Source organism: Mustela lutreola, chromosome 11 (genome assembly GCF_030435805.1).
Source record: "Mustela lutreola isolate mMusLut2 chromosome 11, mMusLut2.pri, whole genome shotgun sequence".
In the NCBI taxonomy this organism is placed as follows: Eukaryota; Metazoa; Chordata; class Mammalia; order Carnivora; family Mustelidae; genus Mustela; species Mustela lutreola.
Genome location: NC_081300.1, coordinates 12,697,578 through 12,724,056, shown reverse-complemented (window position 1 = coordinate 12,724,056; position 26,479 = coordinate 12,697,578). Strand labels below are relative to the sequence as shown.

Here is a 26,479-nt window from a genome sequence, read left to right as displayed (position 1 = left end):
TAACAAGGATAATAAGGACCTTTAGAGTGTTGTTAACAAGGACCAAAGGAAATTTTCTTTTTGTTCTAAGTTATTTGGTGGTTATAGCCAAGATTGAAGAAATGAAGCTTCAAATACAAAAATCAAAGACTAGAAAAACCATCATATGCCCCCAAAACGTACTTGGCACTCATTCCATTTCTCTTTGTCCTCTAGGCAGCGCTCCATTCCACAATGGCCTCCCTTGCTGCTGCAAATGCAGAGTTTTGTTTCAATCTGTTCAGAGAGATGGATAACAATCAAGGAAGTGAAAATGTGTTCTTCTCTTCTCTGAGCATCTTCACTGCCCTGGCCCTGGTCCGTTTGGGTGCACGAGGTGACTGTGTCTCTCAGATTGATAAGGTCAGTCTCAGTTGTGCCACCACCCATGGTTTCTGCCAATCCTCAGTTAGGGCAAATTGTTTCCTATAAGAGCACATTCTACTGCAATGGTACCATGTAAATGAAGATATCTCAGTGAGTCCCTCTCTGGGTGTGAAGAACCCATACTGCTTGTAGCACTTGTTTTTGAGATGGGAGACAACAGGAATATTCTCAGAACCACTGCTTTGATGCTTTTCTTTAGTATAGTGCTTCTCAAAATGCATTTCCTAGACCAGTAGCATTACCATCACCTGGAGAACTTGTTAGAAATGGGAATGGTTGGGCCCCACCTGAGACTTACTGAATCAGAAACCATGGGGGATGGAACCCAGCAGTCTGTGGTTTAATAAACTCTCCAGGTGTGGACTAAAGCTTGGGAACCACTGCCTGAGTAGATGTAGATGAGAAAGGAGGGCAACAAGAAGATACTAGTGAAGTCCCACTTTATTTTTATTTATTTATTTTTTGAAGATTTTGTTTATTTATTTGACAGAGAGAGACACAGCAAGAGAGGGAACACAAGCAGAGGGAGTGGGAGAGGGAGAAGCAGGCTTCCTGCCAAGCAGGGAGCCCGATGCAGGGCTCGATCCCAGGACCCTAGGATCATGACCTGAGCCCAAGGCAGATGCTTAATGACAGAGCCACCCAGGTGCCCCTGAAGTCCCACTTTAAACACAAGTGACATGGGCACCAATGTCATAATAGTATATTCCAGATAATAGTAACCTACTGAATGGTTATCACATTGTCACCAGCACGTGTAGAAAGTGCTTTTTAACTCACCCTTGTATACTACCCTGAGCCAGGCTGTGCAGGGAAGTGACACTGTCACAGAACTGTAGTAGCTCAGAGCAGGGGAGATCCCAGGTTTAGGCTGCCTGTGGAGGTCTTTGTTATCACTTTCTGCCTCCTGGTTTCCCCCATTATTTTAGTTTATAAATGAGAGCTAGAGGAAGATTGTCTGTGTTGTAACCCATCACAACTAAGCAGTTGTTGAAGATTGTTTGCTCAGATAATCTAAGCTAGGACAATTCATTTCTCATTCTGGGTAGCTCAGTGAATATTTGTTGCTAAGGAATAACCAGAGTCTCAGGACACCATTTTCCCAAGAGCTGGAGTGATTCACAACCACAGTGCATTGAACACTTTTAATGAGATGATAACAGCTGACTGCTAGAAGTTTCATCAGCGTACAGCTCTGGGATAAGCTCTAAGGATATCTTATTGGCTGCTCCTAGTAGCTCCAGAGTAGGCATTATCACCCTGATTTTTGTGTTCCTGTGCCATCTTAGTAAGTGTCAGCACTATGATTCAAACTCAGGGTGATCTTCTAAATCAGGGTTTCTAAATCTCAGCCCCACTGATATTTTAAGCCAGATAATTCTTTGTCATGAAGAGGCTTTGGTGTGCATTGTAGAAGGTTTAGCGGTATCCCTGGTCTTTTCCCACTGGATATCATTACTGTACCTCTGTCCAGTCATGACAATCAAAAATGTCCCCAGATAGTGCCAGATCGCCCAGGAAGCAGAGTCAACCCACAGTTGAGAACTATTTGGCTTAAAACCACCAAACTGAAATGCAACCCAAAGTACATTATTGCAAAGCCTCATTTATTTTAGAGTTAGTGTAAAATATAAATCCTTTGGAGAAAAAAAAAAAAACTTAGTAACCAGTAAAAATGTATTCATTCATTGGTATAAGTACATAATGTTTTAGAACTAAGTAAAGCAACGTGGTGTCACGGAAACAAAATACTGGTTTGGGAGTTAGAAAATCAGATCCCGGGGTGCCTGGGTGGCTCAGTGGTTTAGGCCTTTGCCTTTGGCTCAGGTCATGATCTCAGGATCCTGATTGAGCCCTACATCAGGTTCTCTGCTCAGCAGGGAGCCTGCTTACCCCCTCTCTCTCTGCCTGCCTCTATGCCTACTTTTGATCTCTCTCTCTCTCTGTCAAATAAATATATAATATCTTTTAAAAAAAAGAAAATCAGATCCAAATTCTGATTTGGAAAAATTAGTTCATCCATGTGGGCCTCAGTATCCTCACCTATAAACTATGGGGGTTGATTTGGGGGTATCCTCTTAATGAGTATCTCAAAACTTGTTCCTGTTCCATATGTTAGACAAAGATGTGTAGGCTCCACACCTATAACAAAACCCCATGCATTTAACACAACAGAAGGCACAGTTACTTGTTATTGTATGATTTTGGGTTAGGAACATTCCTGGGCTATTGCCTGATTCATTTCCCAAGGTCTCCTTGTGGCCCAACAGCCTGATGGACAAGGGTCAATCGCTCACGGAAGTAGGTCACAGTGGATTCAGAGGGCCTATCTTACTGAGGTCTGCTCTTCCGTCACCACTGGAATCAGTGCCTTTCCTGAGTTACTTTTTATACCTCTTGCTATTGTAACCTCCTATAAGAAACATGGAAAAGGGAAAAATGCAACTGTAGACACAGAAACATTGATATAATTCACTGGTACAAAATTTAGTCATCTGCAGTAAACGCCTTGGAAGTTAATTGTTAAGCCTCCTCCGCCAGTCCCCAAACTCTGTCCCAGATAGTTTCTCCTTGCAATACCTGACACCTGACACTGTGGGTCACGTATGTATATTTTTAGAGAAATCAAGCCTTGGTCACTTTAGTTGTAATTTATGGCATCATCCATCCTTCTCTCTTAAACCTTACCATGGACCAGTGTTCGTTCTTGTTTTCAATGCTAAGATGGTCACAGTTGGGCCAATAGAAATCTCTTTAAACTTGTCATTTTTAACAATCCTTTCAGATGATTCTAAATCTTTGCTAACTCACAACACGATTTTCTGGGCCTGTCCTGAATTTTCTTGGCTCAAGATAGGTCAGTTCTCTCTGAAAAACAATCGGAGGGTTTTGAAGGGGTGGGGGTAGGAGGTTGGGGGAACCAGGTGGTGGGTATTGGAGAGGGAACGGATTGCACTGGGTGTGGTGCAAAAACAACAAATACTGTTACGCTGAAAAAAAAATTAACACAAAAAATAACACAAAAATAAATAAATAAATAAATAAATAAATAAAGATAGGTCAGGTCTCCCACTCTCAGTGAAACCCTGGTTCTACTACTGGACAATAGCATCGAAATCCAGAATATACATATATTTTATATACATATGTATATAATATATAAAATATATGTATTTTATATATACATAATATATAAAATATAATGTATAATATATAAAATATACATATTTTATATATACATAATATATAAAATCTAATTTAACATAATGGTTTTTATTTTATTTTAATTTTTTTATTTAAAGTTATCTTATTTATTTTTTTAGGACTGAAACACTTGGAAAATATGTCACAGCCTTGAAACACCAAACATAGGCACAGAGCCTACATTATCATTTCAGGGAATAAGCTGGTAAAAAGAGAACAAGGTCCTTATCAAAATGATAAGGTGTTCGAGCAAGGGCAGGAACACAGCTTGCTACAAAGGCCCTTAGGCCAAAGTGGTATTTGGTGGTGGGGGTGGGGGGAAGGTTGCGCCTCTTTGTTTTAAAGGATTCATAGCTCAGCCCTGAGTTGCTTAAGTTTTCTCCTTTGCTGTTTGTTGCCCAGGGATTATCTCAGTAGGGCTGTGTTATTTCAGGGGTAAATAAGCAAGACTGACTTTAGGCTCTCATTCCATCTTATTCTATATAAACAGATGTTTATATCTAGTACTTAACAACTGTCTTAATCAAGAAGGCAGCAATTCATCCTTCAATGTTCACTCCTGGATACTTGTATTTGGTCCAACTGAAGCCCCCTTTCCCTTTGAGGGAGAAGGTCGCTGTCACTGTAAGGCTGTCCTGTACCTCTGCTTCCGAGAGCCTCAGGGCCCGTGGTGGCAGCTAGTGAGTGGGAAGGTCTGCTTCCCACACCCATGGGGCATTACCTCTCATGTATCTGCAGGAACATCCTCCTAGTTGGAAGATGTAATGTGTTTTCCAAGAAATGCATATCCACATCTTCTTGGCCAGAAACAGAGAGCCACAATGAAGTATTCAAAGTTCTTATCCAAACCACCTCTCCCAACTCCACAGCTTAAAAACCAGGCCCTTGCATATAAAACAAAACCAAGCAAAACAAAGATCCAGAAACCTTTTTTTATTCTCTTCTAAATTAGTGACCTCATGGATTTTGTTTTATAGTTTACGGAAAATGATTTGGTGATCCTTCTGGTCAACAGGAGTTTGGCAACAGACAGAAACACTTCTGCTCACATTGATAGAGTGCTTTTTCAAATGTATTTTTCTTTTCTTTGAGCTACCTACTCTTCTCTTTTCTCTCACATAGCATTTCATTGAAATAAAGTATGTCATAATTTTTTTATCTTTAATCATGTCTTTATAGTACAGTGTTATTTAGAAGGTATACAAATATGAATTTTCTTTTTTTTTTAAGATTTTGTTTATTTATTTGAGAGAGAGAGAGAGACAGAGTGAGAGAGAGCGTTAGAGGAGAGGTCAGAGGGAGCGGCAGACTCCCCATGGAGCTGGGAACTCGGGGCGGGACTCGATCCCAGGTCTCCCGGATCAGGACCCGAGCTGAAGGCAGTCGTCCAACCACCCAGGCAACCAAATAAGAATTTTCTTTAAAATAAGTGGGTTTTACCAAAAATATTTCAAAAAATAATCATTTTAATATGTTACTTATTCTACCACTTTTGTGAGAAAACATAATAGTTTTGTAATTGGTCATGAATACACAGGTGGAAGGCCACTGGGATGCAACGATTCAAAATCTTTTTTATTTTTTAACCTTCTGCCTGAAGAGCCTAAAATTTTTAAATTGTGATGGCCCATTATTTTCCTTGTTTGCCATTATCCGAATATGTTATCAGTTATGAACAAGAAAAAGAAATTCTGATTTTCCTTCATAGGGTCAGTCAGGGGATACGAGAGCACAGGACTGCCGGCATTTTGGATTGTGATGACTATGCCCTTTGATATTTTATTTAATACCTGTTACATTTGAATATTTACTAGTATCACTATTCACCTTTAGTCATGGCAGTTTTATTATTGAATGTGTAATATCTTAGAATTTTTGAAAATATAAAAAAAATATGCATTACCTCAATATTGTACCAGCCCAGTTTACTAAAAGCCAATTAGGAATGTCAGAAGAGATAACTAGATTATTATCAAAATGGAGTAAAATTATAAATGATCAAAGAATAATATTAAATATTTTTACTCGTTAAAGCTTTTTTCAAAAAGTTAACAAGAATGACTTCTGGGGATTCATATAATCTTTTTAAATTTATTTTTTTATTTAATTTCGGCATAACAGTATTCATTATTTTTTTCACCACACCCAGTGCTCCATGCAATCCGTGCCCTCTATAATACCCACCACCTGGTACCCCAACCTCCCACCCCCTCGCCAATTCAAACCCCTCAGATTGTTTTCTGGAGTCCATAGTCTCTCACGGTTCACCTCCCCTTCCAATTTCCCCCAACTCCCTTCTCCTCTCTAACGGCCATCTGTACCCCAATGTTTATAGCAGCAATGGCCACGGTTGCCAAATTGTGGAAAGAACCAAGAAGCCCTTCAACGGACGAATGGATAAGGAAGATGTGGTCCATATACACTATGGAGTATTATGCCTCCATCAGAAAGGATGAATACCCAACTTTTTAGCAACATGGACGGGACTAGAAGAGATTATGCAGAGTGAAATAAGTCAAGCAGAGAGATTCATATAATTTTTATAATATTTCCTTGGTTCCACAAGAATTAGTTCAGAAAAGACATTAGCATTTTTTTTTTAAAGATTTTACTTATTTATTTGACAGAGATCACAAGTAGGCAGAGAGGCAGGCAGAGAGAGGAGGAAGCAGGCTCCCTGCCGAACAGAGAGCCCGATGCGGGGCTCGATCCCAGGACACCGGGATCATGACCTGAGCCGAAGGCAGAGGCTTTAACCCACTGAGCCACCCAGGCGCCCCGACATTAGCATTTTTTGAGTCCTGACACTGTCCCATGATATTTTATGTTTCTGGTACCTCCATATATTCCCAAATACCAGTCTATCCAACACCAAGGCAAAATGAGAAAGGAACCTGATATGTTTCATATTCCACAGTGGCATCGAACCTGGGGGACAGGATGACATCTGGGGCATGAAGCATGGTGCCTCCATGCCTGCAGAGACCCCACCAGTGAATTTTTTTTTTTTAAATATTTTTATTTATTTGACAGACAGAGATCACAAGTAGGCAGAGAGGCAGGCAGAGAGAGAAGAGGAAGCAGGCTCCCCGCTGAGCAGAGAGCCCGATGTGGGGCTTGATCCCAGGACCCTGGGATCATGACCTGAGCCGAAGGCAGAGGCTTAACCCACTGAGCCACCCAGGCGCCCCCCACCAGTGAATTTTAAATTGACTGCTAATTTGTATATCAAATTTGCCTTGTTGCCTTTGCCTTATCTCTTACTCCATCTCATGTTAATTATTATTTCAGATTAAGAGGATGTAGAAATTAAGGTAGGTTCCAATTCTCTGTGACCTATTAAGACTAATAATGACTCTCATTGCCATCATAGGTTTTCATCTATCTTACGTAGCTCTTCCATTTCGTCCTAGCCAATAAGATGGTGCTATGGATTAGGGGTCCAAAGTCTTGAAGTCTTGAAGTTGAAAGCCTCCACAGACACACAAATATTAACATTGACTTAATTAGATTCCCATCCGTAATTTCTTTACCCAGTGTCGGAGTGCTCCTTTTTCCTCTTCTCCCTACTTCTACCTCCCACCAGGGGTATGGTTCAAATATAGCACACATGACCTCCCCCTCCTTTTTAAAGATTTTATTTATTCATTTGAGAGAGAGAAAGACAGACCACAAGCAGGGGGAGCGGCAGAGGGAGAGGGAGAAACAGACTCCATGCTGAGCAGGGAGCCCGACCTGGGACTCCATCCAGGACACTGGGATCATAACCTGAGCCAAAGGCAGACTCTTAACTCTTCGGGCCATGCAGGCGCCCCCGCATATGACCCCTTAAAGAAAACTTACATCTCTTTACAGAAAATCTTACCTGTCTCTGTCAGTGTGCATTCAGTTTGCTCCAGATGGCTGCATAAATGATTATCACTGCGTAGCACCCTTTATCACTTCCTTGTAGAGAGGCCGTTTTGTGTTTCAGATCCCATGGCCATAAGGGTCTGGGAAAATTAAAAGTGCAATAGATAATAGATAAAGTGCAATAGAAAATTAAAGCTTGGGCAGAATAGCAATTAGTAGAATAATGGGATTATGAGAGCCACACTGGAAAAGGAAAAGCCTAAAACTACTTAATTTCAAATAATTGTAGGATCTTTTTTGTTTTATTTTGTTTTCACATCTCTCAAGTCCCAATTTCGCTTCATTTAGGATTTCTTAGATATCCAGTACCTTTGTCTCTCTTTTATATCTTTGTGCCTGCATCATTAGCCTTAATCTTGCCTGCCATGTGGGCAAATAAAATTGCTCATTTGATACTTTTTAAATCCTTGTCAGGTTTAATCAGTGAATAATTGTTCAATTGCTCCGTGAGAGTGAGCAAACCAAAATGATTCGTAGACACAATTCATTTTGTAGCCATAGATTTATTCACTCTGCCAGCTGCTGGGTGCTTTCCCTAATGCATGACCTGTGTTCTGTCAGTAGCTCACAGTCATGACCTGTGTTCTAACCAAGTCAATAGCTACCTATTTTCTGCTACGAAACACACATGCAAGCACAGCCACTAACAATGAGTCCCTTCTTTCCTTTATTTTGTGGGGTCCCTTCCCCTCGAGCAGGACCTGCTAACTGATTTCCTTACTCCCTGTTTGCAGATGCTTCACTTCAACACAGCCTCGGGATGGGGAAGCTCTTCTCAGGCTCAGGTAAAGACAACACGTTCTTTCAGGGAAAGAGATTGTGAGACTGACTTTAGAGAAATCACTATTGGGCTGATGTATTTAATTATGCTTACCATCCTTCCAAGCAAGGGAATGTGTCTCTCTCAGATTTCCATCTTGTGACATCTCAAGGAGAGTTTTTGGTAATTTACTTGTTAATTATTAACTTACCAATATTTTACTTCTGTGTTGGCCAGATTTTGGCAAGATAGTTTGGAAATAAATGTTTTGCTTTTATCCTTTGATATTCACAGCCAACTTATATTGATAAAATGAATTATTTAGAATACATGCAAGCAAATTCATTATCTGCTGTTAATAATTTTATTCTTAAGTTAATTATTTTATATGTGCTGCCGAAGTGAGCACTCAAGTTAACTATTTTAGTAAAATTTGTAATTAACTTTGATCACAGGTACTATTTGAGAAAGGGAAAGAAATTGTAAATAGAGGTGGTGTTGCTGAATTTACAAACATCATTATTTTTCAGTTCTTTCATGGTATAATATACATATTTTATGTTATGTGTAAATAAGAGTGTGGATATATTTGCAGTCCTGTAACACATTTTTATACATCTTTTTAATAACAGCCAGGACTTCAGTCTCAACTGAAAAGAGTTCTCTCTGATATAAACACATCCCATAGGGATTACGAACTCCACATCGCCAATGGTCTTTTTGCAGAAAAAGTGTTTGACTTTCATAAGGTAAATGTGGTCTCCCCTGTCACAGGTTATTTCTACTCTGGACCCCAGTTCAACCCATCATCTGCAAAAGGCTTTTGTCTTTCTACAGAGCGATACAGTGGTGATTTTTTTTTTTTCTTATAGCTGCTAATTATGTTCCCAGACGTCTTTGTAATTTCATCTCTCCTGTTTCTAGAGTACAGCTTTACTGGAGCTGAGCACTCCCCATATTCAGGGTCCCCAGACTGAGAGGCTCCAAAACAGGAGACCATGTCCTCTGGCAGTGATGGGGAGGGAGGAGCAGGCAGCCCACTTAGGGTTGTCGGTGGGCAGCAGAGAAAAAAATCTACCCACTTTTCTTCTGAGCTTTGTGTCTCCTGGGATCCATGTGGATCCCCAGGGCTGAGTTCACCTCCTCTGTTCTCAGCCACGCCCTTTCACCCCTCCTGCCAACAGTGACTTTGCCATGGGATCATTGACGGCCATGAGTGTCCTGGTAGGGGACATGGGCGGATACAGCCAGCTGCTGGCGGAGGAGCGGCTTGGGCTGGTCCAAAGGCAGAGTCTGGCTCGCGTGAGGTCAGCGGGTGAAGTTTCCACGTTACTGGGTGGTTTCTGGGCTTTCAGTTCACTCACCGTGGCTTTCTGTTCACGCAAAGACCAGGGAGACCCAGACTGTACCCTATAGGCTCCCAGGCTCCTCGCAGGCACCGCGCGTGCGTTACAGCCACTGTTGCGGTGACAGCCAGGAGCTGGTTAGCGCTGTTCAGAGCTGCAGTGGCCATGGTTTTCAGGGCGTGTTTGTGCTCCCTGTAATTCTCCACTCGTCAGACGACCATAAAGCTCTGCTTCCGTGACATCTCTGGGCTGATCTCCACTTGTGTCTGTGCCAGCTGTCTGTGCTCCACCCAACCATTATTGTCTCCTGTCTGTCACCCACACAGATCTTTGTCCCTTCCTAAACCGCGCCCAAGCCCTTCGGCAGCCTGCCAGGTATGAAGCACTAGGCCACTTTGTGTTTTAATCTTTCCCAAAGAATCCTACACAAGCTTTCCAGGGCAGCCTTGTAGGTTCAACTCCACATTTCCTGTCTCTTTTCCCACACGTACTGCGGACTCCCTGAGGGACTGTTAATCCTTTTAACCTGGAAGTTGATGTGTCTGTCATGTTACTATTTATAGCACATTTCCATGTTCCTTTATCTGGGACTCAGTGTATGCACCCGGCACAGGAAAGGTGCGATCCAATCACCAGCATGGAAAACAGACCCTGCCACTGTTTTTCCTCCCAGACATTTACAAACACAGCTATTCTAAAAACTACTTTTGATTAAAAGCATGGCTTGCCTTTCAGTTGTCAGTGCAGTACAAAGATAGATCGTCTCCAAATTTTCTACATTTTGTTGTGTAACAGTATTTTACTCATATTTGAATATGAAGGAGTCTATTTGAATTGAGGAAGATAATAATAATGTATACATTTTCTTTACAAAATGTATGGAGAAGACCCAGCTGCCATTTCTGATACTTTTCTCCACTCTCCTCCCTGAATCTGTGCTAAATCTGTCTTGGTCAGACCTCTGTGAAGCTCATTCGCTATTGCCCCAAGCTCTGCCACCATTGAGGGTGACTTCAGTGTCCCTGTAACAGCCGGCTGTGAGCTCAGTTTCCCTCCTTACAGTCTCCTGACCCTCTCTCCCTCAGCCATGACAGTAACAAATGCCCAAGCCCCACCCTGAAACTCATCAACACCCAGAACTGTTCCACTGCAATCTACAACTGGAGTTGCCCTGTCAGGGGCCACATCACTTCATGCTTCTCATTCTCTCATGATTTCAGGCCCGCTCTACCTGTTCTTCAACTGCATCGAGTTATGCAACTTTTCCGTCTCTAATCATCTCTCAACATATGAGCTCTCTCTCTCTCCCCCAACATAGCCCCACCCGGATCAGTCCCTTGACTTCCCTCAGCAGTTGTGCCTCGGCCCATAGGTGACACTTGTGCCAAGCCTCGGTGTGTGCGGTCACCACCAGGACACCACGGGCTCCTAGCCCTGCTAGGTGTCCTCCATGCTGTACAGCAGTCAGCTGGGTGCTCACAGCAATTTCTCTCATTCCTCTCACCAGTTTCTGAAAGCTCTTCTCTTCTCTCCATTTCCCAGCAACCCCTTATGGCCACCATCAGTTTCAACTAGGTTTATACCAGGAGCTCTAATCTCTGCTTCCTTAGATTTGTTTAGTTGGTCCTGGAGCAGGAAAAGGGCCCAGTGCTGTGGGAGCTCAGGTAAGGACTAGAAGCCATGGGAGTTGGTGGAAATGGCCCTGGGTTTTCTTTAGTGCACATCCTGCTTCCCCTGGTTAACAGAATCACAGCAGTAACAGGGTGTCTCCACTGCCTTTGGGTGGGGTGGGTGGGTGGACGTCTGGGTCATCTGGGATGACCTGAGACCTCAGGGTAACACCTCTGTGCTCCTCAGAATTGCTGCTCTGGGTTCCTGAGGTGACTGCCTGCATGCCTACTGCTCTCCGCCTACCCAAAACCCAACACTGGGACTTAGCTCCTAAATTTTATAGCCATTTGTGTGTTCACCTCAAAAATAGAATTCCCATACTACACAAGCACTTTAAGCTTTCAAGCTTCTTCTCTCTCTCTCTCTCTTTTTTTAAATAGGAACTTACTTTAATACTGAAATGGAAATACATGTTGTAATATACATAGGATGAATATTTTAGCTCTGGATAGACCATTTGATATTCTTAAAATTAATGGAAGAATTCTTAAGAGACAAAACAACAGTGTCTCTTTATTAAAGGTGAATACATCATATAAGTTCTTGGAACAAATTGTATCAAGAGAAAAAAACTAGACTTGAGTTGTCTTATATTCCAGCTTCTCTTCTGTAGGTAGAAACAAATCTGCCTCAGAATAATGCACTTTCTTTTTTTTTTTTTTTTCTATTTCTTTTCAGTGTCCCAGAATTCATTGTTTAATCACCACACCCAGTGCTCCATGCAATATGTGCCCTCCTTAATACCCACCACCACCAGGCTCACCTCTCCCCCCATCCCCCTCCCTTCCAAAACCTTTAGTTTGTTTCTCAGAGTCCACAGTCTCTCATGGTTCATCTCACCCTCCAATTTCCCCCAACTCACTTCTCATGCCCATCTCCCAATGTCCTCTATGTTATTCCTTATGCTCCACAAGTAAGTGAAACCATATGATAATTGACTCTCTCTGCTTGACTTATTTCACTCAGCATAATCTCTTCCTGTCCTATCCATGTTGATACAAAAGTTGGGTATTCATCCTTTCTGATGGAGGCATAATACTCCATTGTATATATGGACCATATCTTCTTTATTCATTCTTCCGTTGAAGGGCATCTTGGTTCTTTCCACAGTTTGGCGACTGTGGCCATTGCTGCTATGAACATTGGGATACAGATGGCCCTTCTTTTCAGTACATCTGTATCTTTGGGGTAAATACCCTGTAGTGCAATTGCAGGATCATAGGGAAGCTCTATTGTTAATTTCTTAAGGAATCTCCACACTGTTCTCCAAAGTGGCTGCACCAACTTACATTCCCACCAACAGTGTAAGAGTAAAAGAGGGTTCCCCTTTCTCCACATCCTCTCCAACACATGTTGTTTACTGTCTCGTTTATTTTGACCATTCTAACTGGTGTAAGGGGATATCTCAATGTGGTTTTGATTTGAATCTCCCTGATGGCTAATGATGTTGAATATTTTTTCATGTGTCTGTTAGCCATTTGTATATCTTTGGAGAAGTGTCTGTCTTCTGCCCATTTTTTGATGTGATTATCTGTTTTTTGTGTGTTGAGTTTGAGGAGTTCTTTATAGATCTTGGATATCAACCCTTTGTCTGTAGTGTCATTTGTGAATATCTTCTCCCATTCTATGGGTTGCCTCTTTGTTTTGTTGACTGTTTCCTTTGCTGTGCAGCTTTTGATCTTGCTGAAGTCCCAAAAGTGCATTTTCGCTTTTGTTTCCTTTGCCTTTGGAGACATATCTTGAAAGAAGTTGCTGTGGCCAATGTCAAAGAGGTTACTGCTTATGTTCTCCTCTAGGATTCTGATGGATTCCTGCCTCATGTTGAGGTCTTTTATCCATTTTGAGTTATCTTTGTGTATAGTTTAAGAGAATGGTCAAGTTTCATTCTTCTACACATAGCTCTCCAATTTTCCCAGCACAATTTATTGAAGAGGTTGTCTTTTTTCCACTGTATTTTTTTTTTCCTACTTTGTCGAAGATTATTTGACCATAAAGTTGAGGGTCCATATCTGGGCTCTCTACTCTGTTTCACTAATCTTGTGCCAGTACCATGCTGTGTTGGTGATCACAGCTTTGTAGTAAAGCTTGAAATCAGGCAATGTGATGCCCCCAGTATTGTTTTTCTTTTTCAACATATCCTTAGCAATTCGGGGTCCCTTCTGGTTTCATACAAATTTTAGGATTGTTTGCTCTAGCTCTTTGAAAAATGCCAGTGGAATTTTGATCAGGATGGCATTGAAAGTATAGATTTGCTCTAGGCGGTGTAGACATTTTAACAATGTTATTTTCCTATTTAAGCAATAAATTTCCATCTCCACTTGTCTTCTACTTGACAAAGAAAATAGGCAATCAGAGCAGATCTATACCCCAAATAACACCCTGCTCCCTTTCCCTTTTCCCTTCAATATCGGGGGAACACTTTGCTTAATGGATAAGTCCTCCATTTCTCCTTGCCACCTCACCCCCTCCCTTGCCCCCAGTTTCTTGGTGCTGTTTCTGTATTTTTCCTGAACTTCTGGTACTCTGTTTTCTTCTTCTTCATCACATATAAATGTGCTCCAGATACACATCTTCTCAGTTTTTCTCTCCTTTTTTTTTTTAAAGTTACCCCATGATTCTTTTTCCATTTCTGTGTTTCTCACTCTGACAGTCTAAACTTGAAAAATACTATTTGAAGGATGATATGTACAGGCAGAATCCATTTTTTTTCACCCTCTCTCACTGCTCCATCTATTGCAAACTAGCTTCTACTTTCCACATTCTCCTGAAGCTGCTCTTACCAAGGTAAGCTGCTCTTACCAAGGTATTGGCTTCCAGTGGACACCAAGCTATGGGCACTTTGCAGTCTGGGTCTTACCTGCCTCTTTAGTATTCAGTGCTATTGGAGATCTCTGAAACTTTCTCCTCTCATGGTTTCTACGGCATTGATTTCTCCTGGTTTTCTACCTTCTCTTCATTTCACTTTCCTTTGTTTATCTTTATTCATTTATTCATCTCTGAAATACTGTTGCTCTTTAGGGTTCTGCCCTCTGGCCTCTTCTAAGAAGAGATGATTGACTTAGAAAGTTTAACTTGATGTTGTCCTCCGTACCTCCACAGCTCATTCATTCCTCACCCTCAATGTCATGCTCATCTCTCTGCCTGCCTACTGCCAGTCTTCAAGTGGGCATTTACAGGTTCTTCAACACAGCATCTCTCTTATTCACACATATTCTCTTCCCTCTGAGTTCTCTTTCAGTGAATGACCTACCAGGTATTTTGATCAACTTTGACATTTCCTTTCCCTGGAGCTTCACTGTCGATCAGTGAAGAAGCGTTAATTGATTTTCCTTCTACTTTTAAAGAAAAGTTATTTGAAATAATTTCAAACTCACATAGAAGTTCCGAGTATTATAGAAAGAACACTTTCCTCCTGAAGCATTTAAGATGCTTTATCATGTTTGAATACTTTCATGTAATTCCTCCAGTGGCACTCTCCTACATAGTCACCATACAACCATCAAGATCAGGAAGTTAACAGTGTACATTCAGCCCATCTTCAGATCCTTTTGGGTGTCACCAGTCAGCCCAACATCATCCCTCATAGCAAAGGACTTAGCTCAGAATCAATCATTATATTCTGTTGTTGACTCACTTTTAGTCTCCTTCAGTTTGGAACAGCTCATAGCCTGTCTTAACTTTCATGATCTTGACACTTTTGATGATTATTTAGTGTCCAGTTTTAGGCCAGATATATTTTAGAATACCCTTCAGTGTGGGTTTTTTGGATATGTCTTCATGATTAGAGTCCTATTTTCTCCCAGCATTTCTGAATTATGATTGATATATAATATAGTATAAATTTAAGGTATAGAGCATGTTGATTTGATTCACTTACATATTATGCAAGAATTATCACCATAGTATTAGCTAACATTTGCACCAGATTTGATGGAAACATCCAACGAAGCCTGTTTGTTTTTGTTGTGTTATCCCTGTGGCACACTGGCAGGATTCTGATTTATCCTCCTGCTTGTCCTGCCATCTTTGGTCACATGATTACAGGGATGTATGCTGGGTTTCTCTGCTGTGAACTTACTCTTTTTCCCTTTGTTGTTAAGTATCTTGTGAGGAATGGCTTTCAGACTGTGTAAAGATCTCATTCTTGCTAAAAGATATTTATTTGTTTGGTTATAATAATATGGACCCATGGTGTCTTGTTTTAGCCAAAGGGTTAATCCATCATATTATTTTCATGCTCAAATTATCCCTTCTATTGACATCTATATTTGTTTGACATGCCCACCTCATTTGAGCACTTTCTTTCTGGCATCATGAGAATTTACAATCCCATCTTCTTTCCCTGCCTCAGCCCTAGAATCAGCCATTTCTCCAGGAGCCCTAGTTCCTTTTTAGGAAAATACATGCACATATGATATCGATGTTCATATTTTTACCCAAATATAGTGAAACCCATGGGTTCCTACTGATATCTCCAATTTCCATCAAACACCATAGGGTTCATTTTTTTTTTTCTCTTTTTCTGTGTTCATTTAACTCCCTTCTCCAGCATTGAGAAATCTGGCTGTATTATTCTTACATATTTACTTGCTTGATCATTCTCCCTCTATGTAACCTATTTCCCATCACTGATGGATGCTGTTGCTCCTCCCAATGTGAAAACACCTTCTTTATCCCATAAGAGATCTGCCCCTCCATGCTAGGCTGTGTACACACACACACACACACACACACACACACACACACACACATACTAGGAGTATATGTCTTCCCTCATCTTAGTCTCCCACATCCCATGGTCGTTGCCCACTACAGAGATGTTCCTGTGTTCCTGTCACTTTTGGGGGGCTTTGACACCCCACAAGAATGTCCACTTCACACTATTTAGGATCTAATACCTGCATGAGGCCACCCCTCCTCAGGAATGCCTCTGGATTCTGCCTAAGCTTGAATTCCAGAGCTGGGCTTCCCTGACAAGGCAATGTGTTCTTTGTCTCCTTTGGCTGCTAATACTTTGTGTTGAATTTCTCCTCACCATGATGGAGCTCTGACATCCATCCAGCTCTGCCATACTGGTCCTCCCCACCCTGAGATGTGTACCTACCTAGATTTGCCCCTCCTAATGGCTTTGAGTCTCAGCTGTTCAACAAGGAAAGGGAAGGGTAGGGGACAAGAAAGAGTTAGTTCTACCTTCTTAGTGTATCTCTAAAATTTGTTTTGTCCTCCCCATGGCCCTGGAAACTGCCAGTGCTTCAGTTCAGTTCCTTATTCCTAAGGATAAACTATAAGGACATTTTAGTAAGTCCCTCTATTTCCATTCATTTTTTTTCCTATGCTGATTTCAGAGTCACCTTTATGAAATGCATATTTAATTGTATTACTCTCCTGTTTAAATCCTTTTAATAACTCTTCCTAAAATAAAATGAAAGCTCCTTTTCCAGGGAAACAAGACGCTCATGCTCTTCCTCTGTCCTGTCTCCTGTCCTCCATTTTCCCCTTTCACCACGTGCTTCAGTCATCAAAATTCCTGTGGGTCTCCTGAGTGTGCAAAGATACTCTTACTCCTCTGAGTGTACTATTGCTTGGGGCCTTACTTTTCTGCTCATCTTCTTCAACTTGACTTCTTTTTTTTTCTTTCAAATGCAGGCCAGGTCCAGGGGCTTGAGCTTTATCTTAAGTACAAGAAGTTGCCTGGAAACCTTCTTAATGCTTTCAGTAGGAAGCAGGTGACACAAGCAAGGGAGATGAGCAAGGACATTGTTGAAGTACTTATGGTGAGAAAACAGTGCTAAAGCCAAGGAAGTGGGCTTTAGCCATAATCCCTGTTAGCCTCCCCTAATCTACTTCAGATAAACTTAGGTTCAAATAGTGTGCTTGCTGTGCAAATTCAATTTCAGGTTCTCCATGAACCTATCCAGCCATATTTTCATATTTCTATCCATATTTCCTCATCTTTGAGTGGGGAATGAGTCTTTGAGTAAAATGGTGGAAATGAAGAGACAAGTTGAAAAACAGAGTTTTTATATGCTTAGTTAATGATGACTTGTGACTACAAGAACTATGTATCACTTACAGAACTGTACTTATTTATATTTATAGAACTATATTGAGTGTGCTGAAAAATTATACAATGCTAAAGTGGAACGAGTTGACTTCACAAATGATGTAGAAGATACCAGATATAAAATCAATAAATGGATTGAAAATGAAACACATGGTGAGTGCAACCCTATTTTTTTTTTTTTACAAGATTTTCCAGTGATATGTGAATACTGAGAATGGCCAACTTTAGAGCTGGATATCTTTTGTAAAACATGCAAGGAACAGTTCCTCCTAATCCAAAGTAATGATTGATGTTATTAAATATTTCTCATGCACTCTTGGTGGTAAGACAAATTGGTGCAGCCACTATGGAAAACATAATGGAGGTACCTCAAAAGTTAAAAACAGAGCTATCAATATCTAGTAATCAATAGATTACTAGATATCAATATCTAGTAATTCCACTACTAGGTATTTATCCAAAGGAAATGAAAAACACTGATTTGAAAAATACATGTATGCCTGTGGTTATTGCACTGTTATTTACAGTAGCCAAGATGTGGAAGCATCCCACATGTCCATCAGTAGATTAATGGATGAATAAGATGTGATATATATCTCATAGATAGATAGATAGATAGATAGCCATAAAAAGGATGAGATATTACCATTTGCAACAATGGACAGACCTAAAGGGTATAATGCTAAGTGAAATAAGTCAGACAGAGAAAAGCAAATATTTCATTTACATGTGGAATTTAAGAAACAAAACAAAGAAAAAAAGAGGCAAACAAAAAACCGACTTTTAAATACAGAGAACAAACAGATGGTTAGGCGAGGTGTGTTGGGGAATGGGAGAAATAGGTGAGTACAATTAACTTGATGAGCACTGAGTAATGTGTAGAATTATTGGATTATTATATTGTATACCTGAAACTTAATATAACACTGTATGTTAATTATACTTCAATTAAAAAAAATAAACAAGAATAGTGGTTACCAGTCTTTGGGGATTGTTGTGGGAAGGGGAATTGTTTGATGTATTTAGAGTTTCAGTTTTGTAAAGTGAAGTAAGTTTTGAAAATGTGATATACCACAAGGCATATATGGTTAACACAACTGATCTGTTAAGATGGTAAATTTGATGGTATATGTTTTTTAACACAATCCTAGCACCTCAAAAAACCAATGCTTCCTTTTCCCATTTTCTATTCTAGTCCTTGGTTTTATGCACAAAAAATAAGTTGACCTAGTTATGTTCGGAGTCTATGTTCACCTCTGTGTTTATATTTTTTTTCTTCACATTCTATCTCCCATATTTTTAGAGACGACTTTGCAATTTTTATGACCATTTAATTGCATAGGTCAAGTATGAAGTAAAGAATGTAAACATCCTTAATAGTTTTTTATATTTACTATTTGGTGGAATGGTAATATTTAGGTTCTATTGGTCACATTAAATAAATTATTAAATAAAAGAAGAAGGAAAATTGCTTTAGTATTTGTCCACAGTGTGGTTCTGAATAATCTTAATAATTTGAATGCTTTATACTTTTCAGAAATCTTACCTATTACATTATCTCATTGGATTGGGAAACAAGCCTATGAAACAAATACTGATTTCATTATGACCATTCATAAATTACTATTTGGGAAATATATTTTATATCATTGATTCCTCTAAAAGATGCATTGTTTATCTTTCATTTAAAACCCTCTTCATGTATCAAAATAATGTATGTGACAAAAGTGGTACCTTCCAGAAAAAGTACATTGCTTTATTGGTAAGTGTTTTCACACAGCTAAAAACTGAATTCCAGCAGATGTTCTTGTTGAGTTCAAAACAAATAAAGGAAATGTATTCATTGCTATTTTGTTAATCAATTAATCCCAAACCTAGTCATTTCTTTACTTAAGGCTTGACTTGGATTTATGCTCTGAACAACATACTAGTATTTGCTGAGTGTGGTTCTGTCTCAAAAGTAAAAAACATGTGACTTGCAAACATTTGACATACTACAACTTGTCCTGGGAACAAGAATACAGTGTCCCAGTTTTCTTTTGCTTATTCATCCATCACTACCTCAGGAGAGGGTTACTTGGACCATTAGCCATGTTTCAAATATACTATTCACAAACAAAGAGGAACCGTGTAATTGCTTTTCCTAATAACTGAGTGGAATTCGATTTAGTGTGTGGTTTTTAAGGGTATCAGATTGCTAATATCTTTTTTCACCTGGACCAATTATTCATTTCTCTTCCTTCTTTTTTCATGCAAATATATTTCAAAAATTATTCTTATTTTGATAAGCATTAGTTCTCAATACTCATTTGGAGGGCGCACTTCAAAATGCTGTCAACATTCCAACAAACCCACCCAAGTCCTACCACCCCAACTCCATCCTCCACACACTGCCAAAGCAATCCTCTTAAATAAAAAATTAACAAATAAAAAATAAATAAAATAAAATATTCAAAAAAAAAGAAAATTAAAATATCCCAGAAAATATTAAAAAAAAAAAAAGAGGTAAATCTGACCCATCATGACCGTGTCCTTTCTTATATTCCAATGAATCCTGAACAATTATTTTCCATTGCCTTCAGGATAACCCAAAATTATTACCAGACATTCAGGGCTCTTCATTATTGGCCCCTGCCTCTAACCTTTCTAACCCTACTTTCCCTACGCATTGGAATGACTTAGGGTTTCTCCAAATACACTGTGCTCTTCCATGCTTCCATGTGTTTGGGTAAACAGCCTTTGCTTTATGCAGATTCTCTCCACCTCCCACCTTGCCATCAGCTCAAGCAGAGGGCCAAGCCTGAGATGGATGCCCCTCATCTGTGTCCCCACAGCACACTCAGCATGTGGCTGTGGTACCCATGTGTACAGCTGCCCCCCTGCAGTGCACTGCGAGCCCAATGATGGCAAGGACTGTGCCTCTCATGGTTGTGATTCAAGTATCGAGAATAGGGTTGACATCCAGCAAAATCTTGTTCATGCGGAAGGAAGGAAGAAATTAGTCCAACAGAATGGAGTTAAATTATATTTGAAGTGCTGTGGCCTTGTCTAGGCAATAAAGGTAGTTTGGTGCTTAACAGCAAGGAGGGGCTTTGGGAATTGTCTTTCTGGGTCAGAATCCTGGTGCCCTAAGTTTCTTGTTGTGTGATTTTGTACGAATTACTTCATCTCTCTGTGTTTCAGCTTCCTCCACAAGAAAGTGCTCACCTCACAGAGATTTTGTGAGGATTAAATCAAACATTGTACATAAAGTGCTCAGAGAGTACTGGAGGAGCAATTGGTCATAGATTATTATAGTATCATTGTTATTACAATTATGTTGTAAGGAAAACATCATGTTCACCTTGTCTTTTTTTAAAAATTATTTTAATGGAGCAGTTGGGTGGCTCAGTTGGTTAAGCATTCACTTCTTGATTTCAGCTCAGACTGTGATCTCAGGGTGGTGAGATCAAGCCCTATGATGGTGGGGGTGGAGGGGGCATCCTCAGTGGGGAGTCTGCTTGAGATTATCTCTCCCTCTGCCTCTGCCCCTCCCCCTGCTCTCTCTTCTTCTCTCCCAAATAAATAAACGAATCTAAAAAAATTTAAAAATACATGAAAACTTAACATATTTTCTCCATTTATATTTCAAAAGGCAAAATCAAGAACATCTTTCGAGGAGGTAGCATCAGTTCTTCGGCTGTAATGGTGCTGGTGAATGCTGTGTACTTCAAAGGCAAGTGGGAACTGGCCTTCACCAAGAATGAAACTGTAAATTGCCTGTTCAAATCTCCCCAGGTATGGGAATATTTTTTAGATTTTTTTTTTTTTTTTTTGGCCAGGAGACCTGGGTGTCTCAGTTGGTTAAGCATCTGCCTTTGGCTTAGGTTGTGTTGGAACAGAGAAACTCAGATTAAACTTTTAAATTTAGTTTTATTTATTGTTCTTTCTGCATTCTTCCACATCAGAACTTTTAGATACAGGAGTGGTGAGAGCTGGTAGAAATCAAAGATCGCTGAATTAGTGATAAGTATAGCCATGAACAGTATAGATTTTTTTTTTCTTTCGTCAGAAGTCAATTACAGACCTGTACCATCAAAATCACACAATTTAAGAATGAGGTCTTAGGGACACCTTGGTGGCTCAGCCGTTAAGCTTCTGCCTTTGGTACATGATCCTAGGGTCCTGGGATTGAGTCATGCATCTGGCTCTCTGCTCAACAGGAAGCCTGCTTTTCCCTCTCCCACTCTCCCTGCTTGTGTTCTCTCTCTGTCAAATAAATAAATAAAATCTTAAAAAAAAAAAAAAGAATGAGGTCTTATAAAAATAAAAAATCTATAGCATCCACTTTTAATTACAATGCTATTTAATAATTATTTGTTGCTTACTATATAGACATTTTCAGATAATATGCTAAGTGCAAAGAAATGAACCAAGTTCTAAGTATATTAACTCACATGATCTTTACAACAGTCCTGCACAGTAGAGACTGTTTTACCTCCATTATATTGATGAAGAAAGGGAGGCACAGAAAGGTGACGTAACTCGCCCAAAATTACATGCTGGAAGTTTTAAATTCAGGCAGTTAATCTCAAAGTCTTTGCTTGTACCCCTAAGCCATGAACCACTGCAACCACTATTGGCAACAAGTCAGGAAAAATCTACAAGATCAACCAAACGAAAACTGAAACACTATTCTTATAAGTGAAATAAGGTAGATTAATAAAAAATTTTTTCTGACTTGACTTTCAGTGTCCTGGGAAAGCAGTCGCCATGATGCATCAAGAACGGAAGTTCAATTTTTCTGTCGTTAGAGACCCACCCCTACAGGTTCTTGAGCTCAAGTATCACGGTGGCATAAGCATGTTCATTATGCTGCCTGAAAATGACCTGTCCCAAGTAAGTTGCTACTGCCACTTTCGCTATTGGGGAATTAGAAGATTTTTAGGATATTATTGATTGTATTTTTATGCATCAGCTTTACAATTTTGGGTTGTAAGAATTAGAGATTTACCCCTATTCATTTGACAAATATTTAAGGAGTACCTACTCTGTGCCAGGTGCTGTTACTACTGAGATTGACTTATTTCCGTTTAATATAGTTTTAGTTGAATAGCTATGAAATTGGAACCCTCTCAGATCTCAGCTTTGGAGAGAAAATGGCATGAGTTTAGGTCTTTGCACTTGGCCATGAAAATAGTGTTTCATGTATTATTGGAATTTGAACAGACAATTTTCAGGCAGGAATGATACTGTGGGGTCTGGAGTCCTGGGCCTTTGTGCACTGAAATGTATGTGAGCTGCTGTGTCTCTGGGAAAAGCAGAAGTTAGGGACTGCCCTGTGACTGGTGTGACTGGGACAATAGACCAGCATGGTACAAGAGGCAAAGAGTGATAGTCCTGAAAAGCGAGGAAGAATCACCGTATCTCAGATCCTGATCTTTTTTCAGGCCTATCCATATAGCCTCCTGAGCCTGTGACCTGAAATCCCAGAAGCCTGGGTGTCAACATCCCTCTCTGTATTTCCAATCAAAAGTAATAATAGACACCATTCATTGAACATCTATTATGTGCCAGGCCATGTACTCTGAGCTGCATTTATGTTATCTCATTTGATCCATACAACAGTCATGTGGAGCAGGGAAAGGAGGGTCATGGAATTTGATCAATTTATCTGATAGATACATACATATGTACAAATATGTGTGGGTGTACACACCTATCAGCCACCCTAAAATGTTACACCTAAAGTTTAAAATATTTTTTGGTGTTTTGATTAGTAAAATGATGACTCTTGCTTGTAAAATAACTGGGAAACTACATAGAATATAAAGAAGTTCTCCTCATACCTAGAGGCATAACTTCTATCCATCCTTTTTCTATGATTTAGAAACATGATTTTAGAACTTTAGAAATACAGTTTCTAAATGGACAAAACCACTGAATCATTATAATGATTTTCATTTAGTCTCATTTTAATTACCTTTTTTTAATGAACAGCAAGAGGAATGTCATGAAGTTGCTATTGTTAAACCTAAAGTGACAATATAAAATATTGATATTCATATTAAACCAATAATTCACTTGACAATCATTATCACAATTAGATTTTAGCATACATCAGTTATTTTAACTTCAAATAATCTACCATAACAGAAAAATTAGCCCATATAAAACAAATGGCAGATAAAATGAAAGATAGATTTGTTCTTATACTTATTGTCTAAGTTTTTCTTTTCTGTAATAGATCTTGCTAATAATGTTTAGATCAGATGAGTATAAATCTATTCCTACATTATCCTATAGACCTATATAATCCTATGTAATGAAATAATGGGGAAGTTGGCTTTATAGTGAGCTAAATTAGGAAATAATTCTAATTCAAAGTGAGAAGTTATTATAGATTAACCATAAACTGGATAATTTACACACATAAAATTTTAATCAGACAAAATTTGATTAAACAAATTTAGGTCTTTGATAAGGATAACTGTAAAAAGCTTTTAAAATTCCAGTAAGACTGAATTTGAGAATAAATATCTACATATAAATTTATAAGCAATGTACACGAAAAATCTTCCCTGTGTACATCTGGACTAGTACTAGTCCCTGATCAATTCTCAGTATTCAAGAGTTGGTGAATTCCATTGGGGAATCATTGAGGGCAGCAGTGGTGCTGGAGAGAGGACCGTGGGCTCCTAGCTATGTAACTGACGTGCCCAGCTATACAATTTGGCATATTTCCTACAATGTCTTGAACTTCAGTTGTCCCATGGGTTGAATAGGAAGATGTATTTGGATCCAAGCCCCCCAGTGGTGTAGGCGACTATGCTAGTAGGTACTGATGACCTAAACTCTGGAAGCTAGAGCTCTGGGCTCCTTGCTTTGGGCCACCTGCCATTCCATTGGTTATTCTGGCAAGCTATGCAAACATTACCATTTTCTATGTCGTTCATGATGGGAAATGGTCAAGAAATGCTGACTTAAATGACCTGAGCTCCTTTCACCCTCTGATGATCTCTGCTACCCTAATTCCTTCACCTGCCCATTGTTCCACTTTGGCTGTATTTGTTCATATGTGGGCAGAGAAAAGAAATGCCTTGAAATACAAGTAAGTCACACCTTGTCATAGCAGAGAAAATTAAACATGATTTATTAAAGAGTGCTTGAACTATTTGTGCTAATAATTTCCCATTTTCAGAATCCTCTGGACCCATTGACCTACTTTCACTCAAATATCCAGAAGAGAATAATTGTGGAAAACCATCTATCTTTGTAGTTGGTGTTTTATCTGTCCCTTAAGCATATTGAATTGCCTTTTCAATATTCCTACAGATTGAAAACAGACTGACCTTTCAGAATCTAATGGAGTGGACCAATCCAAGAAAAATGAGCTCTCAGTATGTTGAGGTGTTTCTTCCTCAGTTCAAGATAGAGAAGAATTATGAAATCAAACACCACTTAAGAGCCCTAGGGCTGAAAGACATCTTTGATGAATCCAGAGCTGATCTCTCTGGTATAGCTTCAGGAGGCCGTCTGTATGTGTCCAAAATGATGCATAAGTCCTACATCGAGGTCACTGAGGAGGGCACGGAGGCCACTGCTGCAACAGGAAATAACATCGTAGAAAAGCAGCTGCCCGAGTCCAGGGTGTTCAGAGCTGATCGTCCGTTCCTCTTCGTCATCAGGAAGGATGACATCATCTTGTTTAGTGGCAAAGTGTCTTGCCCTTGAAAATCCAGTTGGCTTCTATTATAGTAGTCCCTACCACATTAAGGAACCACCACAAGAGGATAGATTTAGGTGTAATTGAAGCATGTGGTGTTTCCTTCGTGTTTATTTCCTTTTAATATTGGTCGGCAGATGATTTTGGAGACTTAACCCTTTGCAGACACTTGGCTGATTGTCCTGACTCTGCTTTAGCCTACCACTGTGTGCCTCGCGTAATTCTAAGTTCGTTCTCTTTCTGCCCCAACTCATTCCCATCATTCCTCCCCCGCCTCCCCACTCCCATCCCCATATCCCCTTGCAACCTGGAGCTGGGCATCACGTCGGGGAACTTCTGGTAATGACAATGTGGAAGCAGCCTAGGGATTTGCCTGAAACTCTATAGTTATCCCAGTTATTCCAGTTTCATTGCAAAATGGGCTTGGAAGGAAGCCCAGCTACTGAATGTCGGTGTGAAGGATAACCTAAGAAGACACTGGAGAGTTTCCTTCCACATATCTGATTTGAAATCAGTGTTGAATTTAGATGCCAAGGGATGCCTGGGTGGCTCAGTTGGTTAAGCAGCTGCCTTCGGCTCGGGTCATGATCCCAGGGTCCTGGGATCGAGTCCCACATCAGGCTCCTTGCTCGGCAGAGAGCCTGCTTCTCCCTCTGCCTCTGCCTGCCTCTCTGTCTGCCTGTGCTCGCTCACTCTCTCTCCCTCTACCTCTGACAAATAAATAAAATCTTTAAAAAAAAAAAAAAAGAATTTAGATGCCAAAAAAATACAGATTTGGGATTGGGGGGCAACTGAGATATTTCACTAATAATTTCAAGTTCCTATTTTTTGGGCTTTCCTTGATAGAGACTTTTTTTCTTGATAAAGACTTAATGTGTACATAGTTTTTCAAACATTATGTATCTTTGAACTTTGCCATTTGTTATTTACAGTATATAGTTCATGTGCTGTATAGTTTATTCTCTATTTGTCAGAATAAATACATACAACATGGCTGTACAGTGTGATTGTTCTCCTCTGACCAGCTGTGGACTACTAGTACTTCCTTTGTTTGCTAGGCCAAGCAAATTAGCAATGAATAGAAATAATGCTTTTTAAATATAAATCTGATTTGGTTCAATATTGCTAATTTATGGGGCTCCTGGGTGGCTCAGTGGGTTAAAGCCTCTGCCTTCAGCTCAGGTCATGATCCCAGGGTTCTGGGATTGAGCCCCACATCGGGCTCTCTGCTCAGCGGGGAGCCTGCTTACTCCTCTCTCTCTGCCTGCCTCTCTGCCTACTTGTGATCTCTGTCTGTCAAATAAATAAAATCTTTTTAAAAAAATTGCTAATTTATTACACATGCAAATTACTTTTACAGATGCATAGTCTGATAAGGTCATTTTAAACCATTTTAAATACTAAGATTTAAG

The 26,479-nt window shown here is 39.9% G+C and overlaps 1 protein-coding gene across 2 annotated transcripts; it reads left to right on the top strand.

The window, feature by feature from the left end:
- The first annotated feature begins 213 nt into the window (after window positions 1-213).
- Window positions 214-25,551, top strand: SERPINB7 (serpin family B member 7). Of its 2 annotated transcripts, XM_059140211.1 has the most exons (7): window positions 214-381; window positions 8,256-8,306; window positions 8,914-9,030; window positions 17,398-17,515; window positions 20,997-21,139; window positions 22,094-22,240; window positions 24,677-25,551. In XM_059140211.1, exons 1-7 carry the CDS (start codon window positions 214-216, stop codon window positions 25,073-25,075), a joined length of 1,143 nt encoding a protein of 380 aa, XP_058996194.1. In that variant the 3' UTR covers window positions 25,076-25,551. The 2 variants fall into 2 exon arrangements, with proteins under 2 accessions (XP_058996194.1, XP_058996195.1); XM_059140212.1 differs by lacking the exon at window positions 8,256-8,306.
- The last annotated feature ends 928 nt before the right edge of the window (window positions 25,552-26,479 follow it).

Coding starts and splice junctions, on each gene's coding strand:
- SERPINB7 (XM_059140211.1), top strand. CDS start 214: ATGGCCTCCCTTGCTGCTGCAAATGCAGAGTTTTGTTTCAATCTGTTC. Junction 8,307..8,913: donor GAAGCTCTTCTCAGGCTCAG/GTAAAGACAACA, acceptor TTTTAATAACAG/CCAGGACTTCAGTCTCAACT. Junction 21,140..22,093: donor GCCTGTTCAAATCTCCCCAG/GTATGGGAATAT, acceptor CTTGACTTTCAG/TGTCCTGGGAAAGCAGTCGC.